This window comes from Nelumbo nucifera, chromosome 1, assembly GCF_055504915.1.
Source record: "Nelumbo nucifera cultivar China Antique chromosome 1, China Antique-T2T, whole genome shotgun sequence".
Taxonomy (NCBI): Eukaryota; Viridiplantae; Streptophyta; class Magnoliopsida; order Proteales; family Nelumbonaceae; genus Nelumbo; species Nelumbo nucifera.
In genome coordinates, this window is record NC_142649.1 from 169,296,882 (window position 1) to 169,315,412 (window position 18,531).

Sequence of the window (18,531 nt, forward strand, 5' to 3'; positions counted from 1 at the left end):
TGTTTAATTTAACCCCATTCCGGCCCTTTCCGGGTTGTGTTCAACTTAAACCCGACCCTTGTACATCCCTACTTGCTGCAGTATCGCTAACTCGACATCTTGGCGGTGGCGGCTTTTTGGATCCCTCCTTCCAGGGTGCAGGCGGGATTCGATCCCAGGTCTCCGCTAGAACTAGCCAGAAACTTTACCAGCTAGCACCCTAACCAGGTTATTTGGGAACTCGGCTGTTTCGAATGGTCTTCGTAGTACTAGTAGTTCACATACAGGTAAAAGACTTCATGCAAGAACAAGGAATTTCTTGATTTATCAAAAAAAAAAAAGGAATTTCTTTCATCAGTGCGAGAAATTGAGAGGTGCTTCTTGTTCACTTGAATTTTGTCTTTTCGATCTGATGCATAAACGGGCAACTCGAATTTCGTGTAGATCTCTAACGACGTTTCGATAATCCTGGTTTAATATATATGATGGTTTAAAGCTTCTCTATCGATTGCCATGGCCGCCCCGTTCTTCTCAACGCCTTTCCAGCCTTATGTTTATCAGGCAAGCTTTAAATTTCCTTGTTAATTTTGATTGCTTCCATGTCACTGTGTTTTTTTGGGTATGCTTTATTCGTTGATTGGTTCCATTGCTGGATCTGCTATGTATCTATCTAAAGATCTAGTTAAAATTTCGTGTTTTGATGTGCATTAGCAGAGAACTCTATTTCTGTACGAATTAGGGTTTATATGACTCATGTATGCCTCGATTATCATTGTGTTTTGTTTTTCCTAGTTTGATCACATCGGCTCTCAACAGCTTATAAATGGAAATTTATCCGTTTATTGTTCTTCCACCTGAACTTTTTGTTTTATACAAATTTGACATTTTGTAGCTTCAATTGCATATGATTTTGGGCTTATGGTGAATTTTGAGGTGCTTGTTTTCAACTTGTTGATGCCATAATCATCAAGAACTGAAGTACTATAATGGTCTTTAAAAGTCATAACTCTGGAACCAGTTGACCTTACAAGGATTTTTTACAATAATTATATCAGGTAGGAGTTTTGTTCTGACATAAATTTACAATATATACTTATCATTTCACGCTATAACCAAACATTCATTTTTAAGAAGAACCTGTAAATGTCTAGAACCTTTACTATTCAGAGTTGATGGTCTTATGCTTCATAGACCAAGAGCCTTTATATCCCTTCTTATCATGTTTTCCTCATTGTCTGTGCTAGTGTTGTCCCGCATAAGTGGGATTGAAAGCATGTGTATCTTACCATTGCATGGTGAATAAGGGTCCCTTTGATAACAGCTGAAATGGCTGAACTGAATAATTTAGTTTTTTGTCATTTAGTGGATAAAATAATTAAATAATAAAATATTCTAAGGGTATAGGAATCGGCCCAATTTCAGCTTCAGTCATTAAGGAGCTCTCAACCTCCTAAATGACACAAAGCTAAAAGTCTTTTTTGATTGGTAAGTATGAAATAATGTATAGGAAAAGCGAGGGGGAAGAGCAAGATGTATAAGGAAAGCACTGCAGGGTTGCCTCAGGAAAGCTTTAAAGCCAACTCCATTCCATCATACAAAGAAATTGTATGAATTCCTGCTCAGCCTGCTAGTATGTTCTAGTAGATATGAGAACATGGTTTTATGGCTAGGACTCTAATCTTGTAGGTATGGAATAATATATACCTGACTTATATATTTAATCTTGTAGGTATGGAATAATACTCTAATCTTGTAGATATGAGAACAAGGTTTATTACTTTCTTTGCCTTCTTATTATTGCTTTTCTATCTTGAATTTTCACACCGCTAATCCATTTCCAAGCTTTTTCATTGCTATCTATTTGGGTCCCATCATTCCACTGCCAAATTTCTTATTATTCAATCCCTTGACTTGTTCTATCCCTTTCTTAGATTCAGTCTGGGTAATGGTAACCAAACCATAGTTTGGACTGATCTATGGTGGGGTAGAAAACCTCTCAAATAAGCTTTGTCATCTCTGTTCAGGTTAGCTCAAGATAATTAGGCCCTTGTCTCATCCACAATCCTTCTTGAAAACCAAAGTTTCTCTTACAATTATTACTTCAGAAGAGCTTTGAAAGAACCTGAAATTTCTGAAGTCTCTTCCTTGATCTCCTAGCTTTCAGAGGCCTATATATCTCACTCTATCTCAGATAGGGGTGGCCACGAGCCGAGCCTTTCATGAGCTATTCGAGCTCGGCTCGTGAAAAGCTGCCGAATTCGAGCCCGATATATAGGCTGGTTTGCTAATCGAGCCGGGCTTGAGCCCAGTGAAGCTCGGCTCATGAGGCTCGCGAGCCTAATATTAAATAAATAATTTTTATTATATATAATAATATTTTTATTTTTTATGTATAATAGTAAATAATTTTTATAATTCTTATTTTCTTGTATGTAAAATAAAAATAATTTTTATAATTATTTTTTGTATATATAATATTAAATATTTTTTATAATTCTTAATTTTTTGTTTGAAAAATAAAAAAAAATAATTTTTTTTGCAAGCTATGAACCAAGCTGAGCTCGAGCTCAAGCCTCTAGCTCGAATCAAGCTCGAGCCTGATACTATTCTTGTGAGCCGAGCTCGAATAGCCAAGTATTTAGCTTGGCTCGGTTTGAATCCACCCCTAATCTCAGATAAACTAGCTTGGTCCCTCACCTCTCCACCATTTTGGACCAAACAGGATTTGGCTCTTTTAAGTTCCCCCTAGAGTCTCCTTTGTCATTTGGGAGGTTGCTTGGGAGAAATTGAACATTTGTTACAACCTCTAGAAGAAAAAGAAAAGGAAAACTTATATTTCCCCTCGTGTTTGCATTATGTGCCTTAGAGATGGGGAGTCAATTGGCCACTTGCTCATTAGGTGTGATCATGGTCTGGGCTAGACCTAGGCATTGGGCCTATGCCATTAAATATACTATATTTCATTATGTATAGCTTTTTATATGTCCAGAAATTTGCAGGCTTGGGCCAGGCTGGGCCTGAACACAAAAACCTTGGCTTGAGCCTTGGAGATCCTCAAAGAAAATTAAAAAAGAAACACTTGAAGATCCTCAACCTAGTTGCTGGATTTTGAAGTAGTAACTAGGGTTTTATACATGCATAGAACAATGAATGTGGGCACTTGGTAGCTGAGGTTGATTAGGTACCTTGTGATGCCTCAGCATCTTATACCTTGTAAATACAACATTTTTATCACACTAATAAAAGTGAACAGTTTTTCTTTTTTTTTTATCAATAACAGAAATATTTCATTGATATGGAAGCAGATTAAGCATTAGTACAACAAGGAGAGATAACCTCTCTTGTCTCTCCCAAAAAAGAAAGAAAGAAGAAATTACAGAACAGTCCAAAACAGATTACTTCTTCCCACCCCTTGTTTGGCCGACATATCAGCAAAGGAATTAGCATCCCTTTTTACCCATTGAAAACAGACCTCCAAGTCTTGTAACAAATTGTCTATTTTCCTTCTCTCATAGATATAATCCCATCATCCAGCATCCTCCTCCTTTTGCAGCCAATCTATAACCAATTTAGAGTCCTCTTTGATCATCAACAACAAATATTTTGAAAAAAAAAAGATGCCAGAGTTAGGGTGTAAATTGGAAATTAAGAACTACACTACAGTTTGAGGCAATATTTTAAAAGTGCAAGGTGCAGGAAGAGCACAAGGGCCTTTTAGAGTCTGAGGTGCAAGGTGAGGCGTGTGCCTTTTCGAAAAAAGGTGCAGATTTTTGAAAAACTCAAAAAATAAAACAGTTATGCATAAAAAAAATGAAAACCTGAATTTTAAAGAAATTAAATGTTCTAAAAAGCCTGTTTACTCAAATTAAAAACATAAGCATAATATACAAAACATATTTAAAGTGAAAATGTGGAAGTGAAAGCAAACATATGTGGATTTTTGCAAAGTGCTTCAAGCACTCAATAATTCAAGCATGCAAAACTTTCAATTTGTTTATTTGTCTCATAGTTGTATTACTTCAAGTAGCTAGTGTGATGTTAAACATCTAGGAGATCGTCCCTTTGCCTCTATAGAGGCCCTTGAGGCAAACCCAAACAAGTCCATGTAGGGGATTGGGGTAACACCCTCGACCTAAATTTTTGTCCTGTTTATATAAAATGGCTGGTTTTGTAATTTTAGTCACAGTTTATTCTATTTAGGACTAGATCATATATTAGTTGTATTGTTGTTGCTTCTTTAGTGGAAATTTTGATACTTGAGATCCTATTTGTAAGAACTAAGGCTTCATGTATTTTAAAGGTCTTTCTTTTTTGTTTATTTTGAAAGTCAATAGACCATTACTTGATACAAACTGCAATAAAAGGTGATTTAAAAGATGATAACCCATTACAAAGGTGCAAATCACTTACGAAAAAAAAAGCACACACTGGGCTGAGGTACAAGGTGCATGATGTATGCTTTTGAAAGGGGCCATGCCTAGGTTCAGGCAAGGCACATGCATTAGAATGCATCTTTCCTGTGCACCTAGGGGCACCTGGCATACCTTTTAAAACACTGGTTCAGGGTTGTCAAATAACCAACAATAAGACTAGAAAAACTTTGTGTTTTTGGGTTTACAATTGGAACTAAATGGGCCAAGTTGTAGAAAAATTCAAGGGAAACTAAGAAAGATAATTGGGAATTTCACCCCCCTTCTTAAGTTGAACTGGTCTTACTACTCCCTGGAACAAAGCATTGGTGGAGTTTCACCAGCAAGAATTGAGCATGTGATTTTACCACAAAAAGAGCATGGAGAAAATTTTTTGTTCAATAAGGCTATCTATTTATATCCTTAGGGTGGAATTTTATTAATCACAGTTTGCCCCAAATCCCATGGAATTCAGATTATAACCCCTAAGGAAATGGATATGCTTTCATTTGTGGAGTAGTTGCCACCATTTCAGAATGTCACATGTGCCCTTTTTGGTGCAACAGGATTGACTATAAGAATAGGAGCTTGTAGAATTTGCTGATCAATTTGATTTCTCCCCCCAAATTGTTCTAGTTGAGGACACAACTTAATAGATGCCATTAGTTTAAGCCATCTATTTAAAGTGATACAGGGGTTTCAATGGTTTTCTCTGTATAGGACCGATTTTCCTAAAGAAAAATTAAGTACTTGGACTCTTTAACTTTGACTTAGATAGACACCTAAAAACTTTCTGATTTCTTTATTACAATATAAAAGATTTTAAATCAATTAAAGAACTATTAAACAAAATGGAACTGTTTCTTTTTATTTTTTTGATAGGAAGCAGTTACTTTCATTAAAGATAATTAAACACAAATACAACTATCAACCACTCAATTATAGGGTGTTGACCCCATTGGAACTGTTTCTTAAACTAAAAAACAAAGTATAATATTGTGTACTCCAAAGTCAAAACAACATAGAAACCACTGGAAATAATGATATTCATTAAGTGACATTTTGGAGATCTCTCTCTCATATCATGTCCAGATGACATTCTTGAAGCTTAACAATCAAAGCAAGTTACAGGCATTCTTGACATGACATGATTTATATGGAAAACCCATGATAATACAATGTCTAGAAATTAGAGTTTTTTTTTTTTTTTAGAAGAGGTAAAGTATTAATTCATTAGAAAAGAAAGGCAAAAAAGACCCATGTACAAGCAGAGGCTATACAATGGGAAACTACATAAAACATTAGACCACGGTGTTTTAAAAGTGCAAGGTGCAAGGTGCAAGGCAAGGTACGTGCCTTTTTGAAGCAAGGCGCAAAAATACAAAAAAACCAAAAAATAAAAAATGTCAGGAAATTCAAAAAAATGCCAAAAAAATAAAAAATATTAAACATAATATTAATAAAAAATATAAACTTAAATTCTTAATTCTCTCACACAAGTCCTTTGTACCAAGCCCCTCGAGGCAAGCCCAAACAAGTCCATGTTAGGGTCTTAAATTCTTAATTCTCACACAAAAATAATGATTTTATAATTTTAATTGCCTTTTAAGAAGACATTTTATTAGGATGAACGAATGAACAACATTAGCAAATAGGGGGTTCTCAGAGATTTGGTGAGCAAGTGAAGCGAGCAAATGTTGTTCATTCGTTTATCCTAATAAAATGTCTTCTTAAAAGGCAATTAAAATTATAAAATCATTATTTTTGTGTGAGAATTAAGAATTTAAGACCCTAACATGGACTTGTTTTGGCTTGCCTCGAGGGGCATGGTCTGGGGGTGGCACCCCTGGCCCAGCTGCTAGGTTCAAAAAAAAAAAAGCATAAAAATTTAAAGAGGCACACACCTGGGCTGAGGCACAAGGTGCATCATGTGCACCAGGCGTGCGCCTAGGACTTAGGCGAGGTGCATACCTTAAAATGCGTAGGTGCACCTTTTAAATCACTGAAACCACTATCCTATTTGTGATTACAAAAAGGTTTTCATAGTGAAGGAGAGAACTAAGGGGAACACTGTCTCTGGATAGGTGTGCTGATGTCTAGGATAACAGTTTCCCAACTATTTTCTGCCACACTTCCTCCTCTTGACAGCCTTTTCTGCGAAAGAGCCTTGAGTTTCTTTCCTGCCATATCGACAAGAAAACTGCTCCTGGGACCAATTGCCATAGAATTAGTGCATGAAGACTTCAGTGCTACTAGATGAAAAAAGAAAAAAGAAAGATGATTCAACTCCCAAGCTTGGTGTTGGCTGCATAGCTGGGCTCTATTCTGACAGAAGCTAGTCTCCAGGCACCTCATTGTTGATCACTTTTGTAATATCATTTGTGAGAATAACACCTTCGCCACAGCATTAATTCATTTGTGAGAATAACATCATCATCATCATCATCATCATCATAAATTTGAAATGGCACAAAAGTTTCCAATTTCCAGTTTAGTGGAAATGGACTTTTTTTATGTAAAACTTTGGAAAATGTAATGTTGACACTTGACATGATTAATACTTAGTACCAATTACCAAAATACAACAGAAGTAGTCTATCCATAAAAAAATATATATACAAAAGTAACATATATAATGTATGTGGCAAGCTAAGGAACAATATACTCATTCATGGTCATATAGGGATGCATTGACAATTAGAAAAATATTTATACAGATTTGGTTAACAGAATAAACTGTACTGTTTCTTCTTAATATCTATTTTTTCTGATTCTCATATTCCTTGTGTTGCTTAAATAATGAGGACAATGTTTTGCAGAGTCCACAAGCATCTGTGACACCTTTTCAGATTTTGGGAGGTGAAGCTCAGATAGTTCAGGTACTTGGTTCAAAATGATCACTGTACTATTGCAATTGTTACTTATGCCTTTTCTGTGTTAACTCATGGAACTGATAATATCCTTTTTATGTTCCTGGTTTTTGGTAAACAGATCATGCTAAAACCACATGAGAAGGTTATTGCAAAGCCTGGTAAGTATCCTGTATTGTTTATTCTGTTTAGAATATGAGTAATATGGGAAGTAAATATATGTTACAATGGATTGGCCAAACCTTGTCTTGTCTACTTGACTTCTGATAGGACTTAGTTTTGAGTAGTTAATAAATTTATTATTTTATCTGCTTTCTGGTTCAAGCTAACTATCTAATCTTCAAAATCTTTTAACTGATTTATGTTCTATTGGTCCTGAACCTGATTGTGTTCAAATTATACTACATTAAATCCTTTTCATATTGGACGTAATAGCAAATCCTTGGTCATAAAAGGAGAAAATGTTGACATTGATAAAAAAAAGGAGAAAATGTTGACCATGGAAAAAGATACTAAAATGGTAAATATATTTATGAGCCATGGTTTCCTATTTTAAGTGGACAAGCTCTACTTCTCAAACGATCTGTTCACCTAATTATTTTCTGTTCAGCTCTCTTTTGCCAGTAATTTCCTACTTGGTATTCTTTGTCTAAATTGCAGATTGTAACTAGACATTTACAAAAGGAGGTCCCATGGTGTATCATGTTTGCTGATGGTATAGTATTGCTGGACAAGGCAATACCATGCCATGGATAAGGCTAACGATGGGCTGAATGAAAAGGTAGAACAGTGGAAGATGCTGTAGAATTAAAACTTTCCAAGACAAGTTGGATTAAGACATAAAACATGTTATGTAATTTAGTCGAAATACTAGTAATAATGTTGGTTCAATTAAGACTTATAATCAGGAGATACATCAAAGTAACCACCTCTGATACCCTGGATCAGTCATCCGTCATGAAGGAGAAAATGAAGAGGATATTGCCATAGAATTAGAACAGGGTGTTAAAATGGAGAGGTGCATGTGGTATGCTGTGTAACTGGCATATATCAAGGAGACTAAAAGGAAATTTTTAATAGTACAACTATAAGACTAGCATTTTCATATAGATATGTGCCCCAAGCAAAAAAGTGAAAAAGAGAGGAGCAATGATTTGCCTAAAGAAGCAGCAATACACTGCTAACCCCATTCCAATATGATCAGTGCTGTACAAAGCCACTCTGGAATTAGCAACAAGGACAACTCCCAGCCTATGCCTGAGGCAGCTTGTTCAGTCAGCACAATAAGTTGATTCTGTCAGAGTAAGGCTCGTTATGAGTAGGTTGTGGAAAGATAAATTGGTTTCAGAGAACAAGCATCTCATTGAGATTTGGATCTCCAATGCACCCTGAATTTCTGTCTGTCTGTCCCCCCCGGCTCTCCCTCTCCCTTTCCATGTATTCAGTTGTGCGAGGGATGATAGAGGTGGATTGCAAGTTGTAGCATCAGTCCTCTGACCAAGTACTCAAGGGAAAAAATGACTGACAAAACATTTTTTTATGAGAGTTAAGTGTCATTTTAAAAGGAGGGCACTTTTGAGGGAGCAACTTAGTCATGAAATGAGTTCAGAAATTGGAAGGTTAGGACATCTGCTGAGTTGGAACTATTATACTTGATGCAAGGAAAGAGGGGAATCAGAGGAATAAATTAGTAAACTTCAGGCTCTAGAAGGCAGTAGGGTATGCCTCCCAAGGTTAGATTGATTCTTCTGATACCATTATGATAATCAGCATTTAATTGTTTATTGATTAAAATAAGTTGCTGATTCTTAACAAAAAAAGTTGCTGATTCTAATGAAAACACTAAAATAGCAACTAAAATGTTATGGTAAACTATTATAATCTAACCTAACACTAAAAATATAGTTCCAAGCAAATCTAATTAACTCATCTACCTGCAATGTGACATACCTGAAATAACATGTTGTACCTTATGTTCACCTTATCATGGTATAATGTTGATTCTATCTCTTGGGGAGGGATGATGGTGGAGGGGCTCCTCCTGCCTGCAATTACTTGTTGAGATCTTATAAACTGTATGGCAGATAAAGGACATTACATAGGTCTTCCCTTTGTTTCATAGGTGAACATATGTGAAGAATGTTAACTGGTCTAACAGCATATCAATCTTACAGGGGATTATATGCTACTCTTCTGGCATTTTGGTTCTGCAACACAGATAATGTCTTTTTTACTTTTCACTTCCAAATGGGGGCAGTTTCTTTTGCAGTTTTTTTTTCATTTTTTATTTTTAAATAATCATGCCTCTGACCATTCTTTTGTCATGAGGTTTCAAACTATTAGGGGATTATATGCTACACTCTTCTGGCATTTTGGTTCTGCAACACAGATTTTGTCTTTTTTACTTTTCACTTCCAAATGGGGGCAGTTTCTTTTGCAGTTTTTTTTTTCATTTTTTATTTTTAAATAATCATGCCTCTGACCATTCTTTTGTCATGAGGTTTCAAACTATTAATTGTTACTTCTTAAATGAAGGTGCCAGTGATTGGAATCTGCTGTCCTTAAGATTATCCTTCTGATGCTTTACAAAATCTTGTAGGTTCCATGTGCTATACATCAGGGTCCATCCAGATGGAAAATGTTTACCTCCCAGAAAATGAAGGAGGTATGTGGCAATGGTTTTTTGGAAGAAGTGTGACTAGTGTATTTCTTCTCAATCCTGGTCCAAATGATGGATTTGTTGGAATAGCTGCACCTTCTCTTGCGAGGATACTACCGGTCTGTATTTACAAAACATGTCAGTTTTAGTTGGTGATTTGCATTGTTAAATTATGCATTTTTCTGCCAAAATTCATTGTTAGGGTCTTTTAGATTAGGGACTTATGATACTTGTTTCTGGGATGTGACTAATTGCAGTAATTGTTGTTCAATCATTTGATTTGTGTTTTATCTATAGATTGATCTGGCAATGTTAGGTGGCGAAATTTTATGCCAGGTAGAGTTGATTCTCCGACACCAAGAAATTTGATAGAGCTTGTTTGTCATAATATCTTGTTTTGCTGTGAGCAACTTGATTTAGATATTCCTTCATTGTCTCTTGTTAGTTTAATTACCTTTATTGACCTTTTCTTTGTGTCGTATTCAGTGTTTATTTTACTTCATGGGTATGGTTGTTGTAGCCAGATGCGTTTCTTTGCTCGGTCAATGATGTGACTGTAACTAACTCTGTTGATCATAGACCCCGTAATGTTGTTGCTGGTCCAGAGGTGAGATCATGGCTGCATTTCCTTCTTTATATTTCCTAACGCTTTAAAAAAGCGGGGAGCAGCATGTAGTTGATCTTATGCTGCCTCCTAATTTATGTCCTTCGCTTTTTTTCTCATCCATTAATTTTGAATTCTGCAATTCAGTACGGTTCTGTCCATCTGTTTGATTGCGAAGTTGATGTTGTAGGGAATACTGAGACAGAAGCTGTCTGGCCAAGGGCTTGCTTTCATAGTTGCTGGTGGATCTGGTAAGAATTCCTTTCCTCAATCCTGTTTCTTTCTTATGCAACAATATTCTGTTTTCTAGAATTAGGTGAAATAGAAGACCATCTCATATTCATGACTGATATTATATTCTATAAGCTGAATACAAGTTCCCCAGACAAGCACAAACTTAAAAAATAAAGAAAAAAATAGTATTTCCCCACCAAAAAAAGGTGCCAGAGCTATTGGCAATGTTTTTTTTTGATCAGTAACCATCAACTTTCATTAGTTAAGAGTAGAAATTATTTAAATACAAAGGTGGGGAGAGGTAAACTCTCTTAACTCTCTCCCAAAAATAAATTTACTATGTAGCCCAAACCAAATGACTTCTTCCCACCCCTTGTTTGGCCAGTGCATCTGCAAATGAATTGGCACATCTTTTAACCCACTGCATACACACTTCCATTCCCTGAGTTAACCACTTGAGTTGTCTCTGTTCATTAATTTATGTCCACATCCCATCGTTTGCCTTCTTTGTCCAGCCAATTACCACTTGTGAGTCCCCTTCAATGATCAACCTATTTATATTTAGTTCCTTAGCCTTTTTCACCCGCTCTAGCAAAGCCAGAATTTCTGCTCTCAGTGAATCCCCAAACCCAATTGGTCCTGAATAAAGAGCTATTACTGAACCTGCCTCTTTGAAAACACCACCAATCCCTGATGGCCCTGGGTTTCCTTCGCTGCTCTCATCAAAGTTGAGCTTGATAAAGCCTTCCACCGGGGGATTTCATAAAGGATGAGTTATGATTCTGCTAGGAGCTGAGGCTGCTATTTCCTGCCAATTGTTCACAATGGTCTCTAGGGGAATGTCATGAAATATGTTTACTGTCTTTACCCACTGAGCCACCCTCAATGTAATCACCTCTATGATTGTCTCTTTGCTTCTTTCTTTTCAGAAAATAATCTTTGGTTCCTTTCCTCCCAAATTGTCCAACAAACTGCTGCCCTGGTGCACCTCCACATTATTCTTCCCTTCTTTTTGGTCAGGCTACCGACACAGTAGTTGAAGAGGCTTTGAATGCTTAAAGGGGGAGTCCACCTGCAACCAAATAAAGAAAGAAATCACTCCCAAATAGAAGAAACAAAAGGTCAGGAGAATAGTAAGTGAAAGCAAAATTCACCATTGGCTTTACAAAGGGTACACCAGTTTGGGGACAAGCACCAAAAAGGCTTTTTTCTTTGGATTTGATCACAAGTATTAATTCTTTTCAGAGCTATTTCCCAGCAAAGTGCTCCAACCCTAGGAGGGACCTGTCTCCCCCACACCTCTATAAAAGGAAAGGGAATGACAGGAGTAGGAGAAGGTTGAGTTAATGTATTGAAAAAAGAGGCACAAGTGAAAGATCCAGAAGAGGAAAGGGTAAAAAATTCAAGAATCCACCCTAGAAGGGTCCAAGAAGACCTTTTGAAGTACCTGAGCCAAGGATGACACCACATCCAACTCTGATTCTCTAAGACCTCATCTAAACCCCAGATCCCAATTTAGGTCAGGCCTTGATACAAAGGAGGAAACAAAGGTTGTGACATGTTTATTCTTGTACCTTGAAAGGTAGAATAAGGAAGGGAATTGGTCTTTAAGTGGTGCTTCCCCCACCCATACATGTTCCCAAAACCTTACCATATTCCCGGAACACAAATTATACTTGACAAAGGGTAGAAAACAAGGAAGGATGGTGCGAATAGCTTTCTAAGGTGCTGCAAAGGTTGCTCGAGCTGAATTCCTGCATCCCAACCATCAGCTGCCAACCCATGTATGCTCTTTAATCACCTTTGTCCACAATTTATCCTGATCTATCAGGAATCTCCACAACCATTTTCCCAACAAAGTCAGGTTCCTCTTCCGAATGTTCCCAATTCCTAGACCCCCAAACACCATACTTCTACTTGCCACTTCCCATCTTACCCTATGGTCCCTCTTTTCCTCTCCAAGCTCCCACAAAAAATCTCTCATTAACTTCTCTATCCTTCTACAAATCCTCGTGGGCATCCTAAAAACCGATAGGAAGTAGACAGGAAGATTGGACAAAGTTGATTTGATTAAGGTTATTATTCCACAAAGAGAGAGATAATTCATTTTCCAAGAAGCTAGCCTTTTTGAGAATCTGTCCACCACCGGGTTCCAAAAATTCACACTTCTAGGGTTGCCCCCTAGAGGTAGTCCCAAGTAATTCAGTGGCCACTAGCATACCTCACAACCCAAAATTATTTCACATTCTGATACCTCTCTATCCTCCATGTTAATGCCTATCACACAGCTCTTACTGAAGTTAATTTTCAAATTCGACATTTTCTCAAAAATTTGAACGAACTCCTTCAGATTCCTCATCCAATTTAGATAACCTCCCTCACAGAATAAGATGGTATCAGTGGGTAATAGGCACTCTTTCTCTTCTCACTCTCCAGCCTCTCACCAAACCCTTTGAATCTGCTCTCTGGATAAGGATACCTAGCACTTCAGCTACTAGGGTGAAAAGGAAAGGAGAGGGGGGGTCCCCTTGTCTAATACCTCTAATGGTTGGAAAGTGATCCGCTACTGTACCATTTACTAGAATCGAGTAGTGACATGTACTTATGCAGCCTTTAATCCACTTGCACCACCCATCTCCAAAGCCAAAGTTCCTCATCACTTCCAATAAGAAATCTCAGTCCACCAAATCATATGCTTTCTCTAAATTTAGCTTACAAATCAAACCTTTCTTTCCAGATCTTTTCAGCTCCTCCACACTCTCATTAGCAATGAGAATTTGATCAATGATCTTCCTATCCATGACAAAGGCACCTTGATTTAAGGAAATAATAGAAGGAAGCACCAACTTAATTCTTCTTGGAAGCACCTTAGCAATGATTTTGTAAAGGCTATGGACCTGATTGATGGGCCTAAAGTCTTTTGGTTGGATTACCTCTGCTTTCTTTGGAATCAAAGCAATGAAGGTAGAATTTAATCCTGGATTTATTACCCCCTTCTAAAAAATTCATCAAACACCTTTTGTAAATCCTTAAACTAGACAGGGCTAACTGTGGAAGGGGACTCCTAGATGGTTGTGGGGTGGCTGAGATGAAACAAAATGGTATCTTTGACTTCCAGTCTTGTTTTGAGGGAGATTAGACACTTGGATGAGGAGTTGAACACCATCTACAATTGGACCGCAAGGCTTGCCAACCATATGGCAGATGGGTTAGCAAACAGAGGGGTGAGCAGGAATCACATGTATTGGGGGTTGGTCCCCCAAGGGGAATTGTAAAGAACTTGGGTGTGGCTAGTGAGATTAGGCCAACTAAAGGGTGCAAAACAAATCTATGTATATAATACTCTTTCATATCATTCTAATATTTGGCGGTTACTATAAAAAAATGGTATGCACAATAATAGTGAGTGTACCTTTGTCTCAAATGCATAAATGAACTTAAAAGCTTTCAAGAACCAAGATATTGCTTTTACCATTTCCAATTTAAGTCTCCTAAATTTAAGATCTGATCAGTAAATCCTGACCTGGTTTTCTGTCATTGGATCGATAGAATAACAATAAGACCTTCACTTAAATGTACCAATAGAATATGTGCAGGACGTGGAACTAATGATTATGGTGTTTAGACTGTTGCCACCTTTCCCATGTTGCACAGGTAGCTCTGGGTGTTCTTATTTCAGTTTTCTGTAATATCTACGCTACCTACATTTAGTTGTATCACTGCCTTTAACTTCTTAGCATGCAATTACATTAGGTAGAACAAACGTATGAATATCTCTTTTTTTGATAGTAAAAAAAGTTCACATTTTTTGATAGTAAAGAAAAATTTTCATATTTTTGTTATATGGAAAAGAAACAAGAATGTCTCACGACTTCCTAATTAGTTTTATTTAGAAGTTTTCTATACTCTGAATTCCCTCCTGTTTGAACTAACCTTTGGATAACTCTGGGACTTCAATTTCTGTAGTTGTACAGAAAAATCTTGATGTTGGTGAAGTACTGGTTGTTGATGCCTCTTGTATTGTTGCCATGTCTGCTACCATCAATTTCCAAGTCAAATTCTCTGGCCCAGTGAGGCGCGCGGTATTCGGGGTGAGTTGCTTTCTTCTACTCTCTTTTCTTTATTTTTATCAGATTTATATTTTTAAATTGCATGTCATAATTCATTGAATTGTTTTTATGGAGTGATTTGGGAGCATCTCATTTCTGATAAGAGAGTGTACCAGGTTGAAATTGTAACCCTAATAGCTGCAGGAAATTGGTGATGTAGGACTAGCTCAGTTCTAGTCCTTAGAGAATGTTGAATGGTCTTCTTTGATCAGAATAAGAGAGAAAATAGGGAGAGAAAGAACAGAGAAAAATACCTGGAATCACTCACAGAGTGCCTAGAATCACTCACCATAGTTAACATAGGCTGAAGAAAACTCAATATATTTCATTCCTTTGTGTAAAACGTTCATACATAATTATAGACTCTAAACTCATAATAATCATAGGAGTCAAACTATTACACTCATAATCGTTTTAGGATTCAAACTGTTAGACTCAATAATCCTAGTAAGACTCGAACTAACCTGTCATATCCTATTTCAATTCAAAGAAGACTCAATAACTCTAGTCCTACTTATGCAATGACTCGAAAATTTTAAACATAAACAACTATAAATAGACAATCAAACCCTATTATTATTAAATTTTCTTTTCAGAAAAAATCAAACCCTATTATTGAACCCTACAGAAAAATTATAAAATGGCAAAAATACCCTTGGTGTTCAATTCAGTCCAAATCCCAAGTACCATCACTATGCCATATCAGGACTTGTTGTAAGGTCTTCTTTCTAGAATAAGTCTTCAAGGGTGCTAATCGATTCCTATCATCTCTCCCTAGCTTGAAAGAACTCAACCCCAGTGAGTTAAAAGCATGGTACCTTTCATAAAGATCTGGGTTGAGACGATAAAGTCTTCAGCAATGATCCAAGAACTCTCGGACATAGGCTTGCCTTTCCACTTGATAAGGAATTCCTGATACCCTCCTGTAGCAATAGATATTATTTCCTCATCTAAAACATCCTTTGGAATGTCATTTGGAGTTGCAATAGTTGGCAACTTAGGTATAGGAGTCTTAAAAGAATCCACATGTCCATGATAAGGAGTGGAGCTTCTTGTACACACCTTTTGGAAGATGCTCTAGTCGTATTCGTATCATAACCATGATTCCCTCTTGATAATTTGCCAACTGTTGATGAATATCAACTCTAGCCTTGTATAAATCATGCTAAATGCAATTTTTTTTTGCTAACATCATCATGTATCACTCTTATGTGCCTAGCAAAAGCTTCTACTTCAATGCTATTATGTGTATCTGGTGGTAAGGTAACTAAGTCAATTGGCCGCTTAGGATGAATACCAGTCACCACTTCAAATGGGTTTCTTCCTGTGGATCTATTTACTAAGCTACTTATAAGCAAATTCAGTTATTTATTGAGCTGTTATAAGCAAACTCCATGGATAAATCTTGCCATGATTCATGAGGAATAGGTAGGGGTATAGCCCGGTGTTTTGCTTTTGTCCCTTGGCAAGTTGGCATGTCCTGCATTGCTTTATTATATGAGCAACATCATTCTTCAAACTAGGCTAATAAAACCTATCTTCCACCATGGCAATGGTCTTATCTCTACCAAAATGACATGCTACACTTCCAACACGTAACTTCTAAATAACAAAGTCCCGTAAAGAGGTATTTGGTAGACATAGCAAGTATCATAAAACAGATAACCGTTATGTAGTGAAAAGGATGGATACTCATCTTGCTTCCCAGATTGTCAGTCAGTATAGATGATGCTGAAATTCTTACAACCAGCATAGTCTTGCTTTATTTGATCAAAACCAACGACTTGGACATTCATGGAATGAAGTATGTAAGCCATCTGACTTAGCGCATCTACTACTTTATTTTCATTTCCAGCTTGGTGCTTAAGAACAAAGTTGTATTCTTTGTGGAACGAAATCCACTTTCCATGCCTATAGTTTAGTTTCTTTTGGGAATTCAAGTACTTTAAAGCTTCGTGATCTGAATAGAGCACAAACTCCTTAAATATTAAGTAGTGTCGCCAATGTTGTAGAACTTGCACTACTGCATATAACTCTTTGTCGTAAGTTGACTGTTTCTGCTTGGCTTCATTTAGTTTCTCACTATGAAATGAAATGGGATGGCCTTCTTGCATGAGAGCCCCTCCAATTCCTACACCGGATGCATCCCATGCCTCTTCAAAGACTTTAGAGAAGTCTGGAAGTTGTAAAATAGGTGCCTGTCATTTTCTTCTTGATAGTCTCAAATGCTTTTGTTGTTGCCTTGGTCTAATTAATTTCACCTCTTTTCATTGCATCAGTAATTGGAGCCTTGATAGTGCTGAACCCCTTAATAAATCTTCTATAAAATGTTGCTAAGCCATGGAAGCTTCTAACCTCTTGAAGATTGGTGGGGAGGGGCCATTCTAAGATATACTTTACTTTCTCGGGATCAACACTTATGCTTTCAGCAAAAACAACAAACCCTAAAAATATAACTTTGGGCGACATGAAAGAGCATTTCTTTAAGTTGATGTAGAGTTTCTCTTGGCGTAAAACTCTCATCACTTGATGTAAATGATCAATATGCTCTTTTGGACTATGACTATATATAAGAATATTGTCAAAATAAACAACTAGGAAATGACCAATGAAGGATCGAAGTACTTGGGTCATCATCCTCATGAAAGTATTAGGGGCATTGGTAAGTCAAAATGGCATAACTAACCACTCGTATAAGCCATCTTTTGTCTTAAATGTTGTCTTCCACTCCTCACCAGGCCTAATCCATATTTGATGATAGCCACTCCTTAGGTTGATCTTCGAAAAAATGGTCGCTTCAGTCATCATATCAAGCATGTCATCAAGCCTAGGAATTGGGAACCTATACTTGATAGTAGTTTTGTTGATTGCTCTACTATCAATGCACATACGCCAAGAACCATATTTCTTTGGAGTGAGAAGATCTGAACAACACATGGACTAAGGTTTTCTCTAATAAAACCTTTCTTTAGGAGGTCATCAACTTATCGTTTAAGTTCAACTTGCTCTATAGGATTCACATGATAAGCTGGTAAGTTGGGCAATTATGACCCTGGCTGCAAGTCAATAGCATGTTGAATGTCTCTCATGGGAGATAAATCATTAGGTAGCTCTTCTGGTGCCAAATTTTAAAACTCATCCAACACATGGACCACTTCTTTAGGCATTTCAGTAGGTGGAACAATATCTGGTTGTTTGGTTGTTTTACTTCCTTGGATATTACAACATATACATCTATTGTCTCCTTGCTTTCTACTTCAAACTCTTTTTTGGAGAGCAAATGCAACGGTTTTTTCTTAGATTCAGCAACAGGCCCTTGGGCTATAGTCTCATTTTGAGGTGGCTTGGCATGCCTTTTAATAACTTCCGGTGACATTGGCTTCATGATAACTCGCTTCCCATTAAATAGGAAGCGATAGGTGTTCTCCCTTCCACAATGGTAGATATCCCTATCATATAACCAAGGCCTTCCAAGCAATATGTGTGTAACATTCATAGGAACAATGTCACACCAAATAGAATCGGAATAACTACCAATAGAAGTAGTAACAAGGGCTTGTTTAGTTACCAAAATTGTTGTCTTATCAACCCAAGCAATCTTGTATGGTTGTGGTGTCAACTTTAGCCGATCTATAGTGCCTTAGAAATCACATTCATACTACTGCCA

At 37.0% G+C, this 18,531-nt stretch overlaps 1 protein-coding gene across 4 annotated transcripts in view; it reads left to right on the forward strand.

The window, feature by feature from the left end:
- Positions 1-53: 53 nt before the first annotated feature.
- The window catches only part of LOC104596547 (uncharacterized), a 29,216-nt gene continuing 10,738 nt past the window's right edge, over positions 54-18,531 (forward strand). The window contains exons 1-9 of one of the 4 annotated variants that reach the window (XM_088895174.1): positions 54-207; positions 424-540; positions 7,208-7,267; positions 7,380-7,419; positions 9,858-10,036; positions 10,215-10,253; positions 10,438-10,524; positions 10,712-10,772; positions 14,722-14,846. In XM_088895174.1, coding sequence (XP_088751300.1) covers positions 493-540; positions 7,208-7,267; positions 7,380-7,419; positions 9,858-10,036; positions 10,215-10,253; positions 10,438-10,524; positions 10,712-10,772; positions 14,722-14,846 — 639 coding nt within the window. In that variant the 5' untranslated portion in view covers positions 54-207; positions 424-492. Of the gene's footprint in view, positions 267-423; positions 541-7,207; positions 7,268-7,379; positions 7,420-9,857; positions 10,056-10,214; positions 10,254-10,437; positions 10,525-10,711; positions 10,773-14,721; positions 14,847-18,531 lie in introns of all 4 variants that reach the window. The other 3 variants (XM_010257757.3, XM_088895175.1, XM_010257759.3) reach the window with 3 other exon arrangements.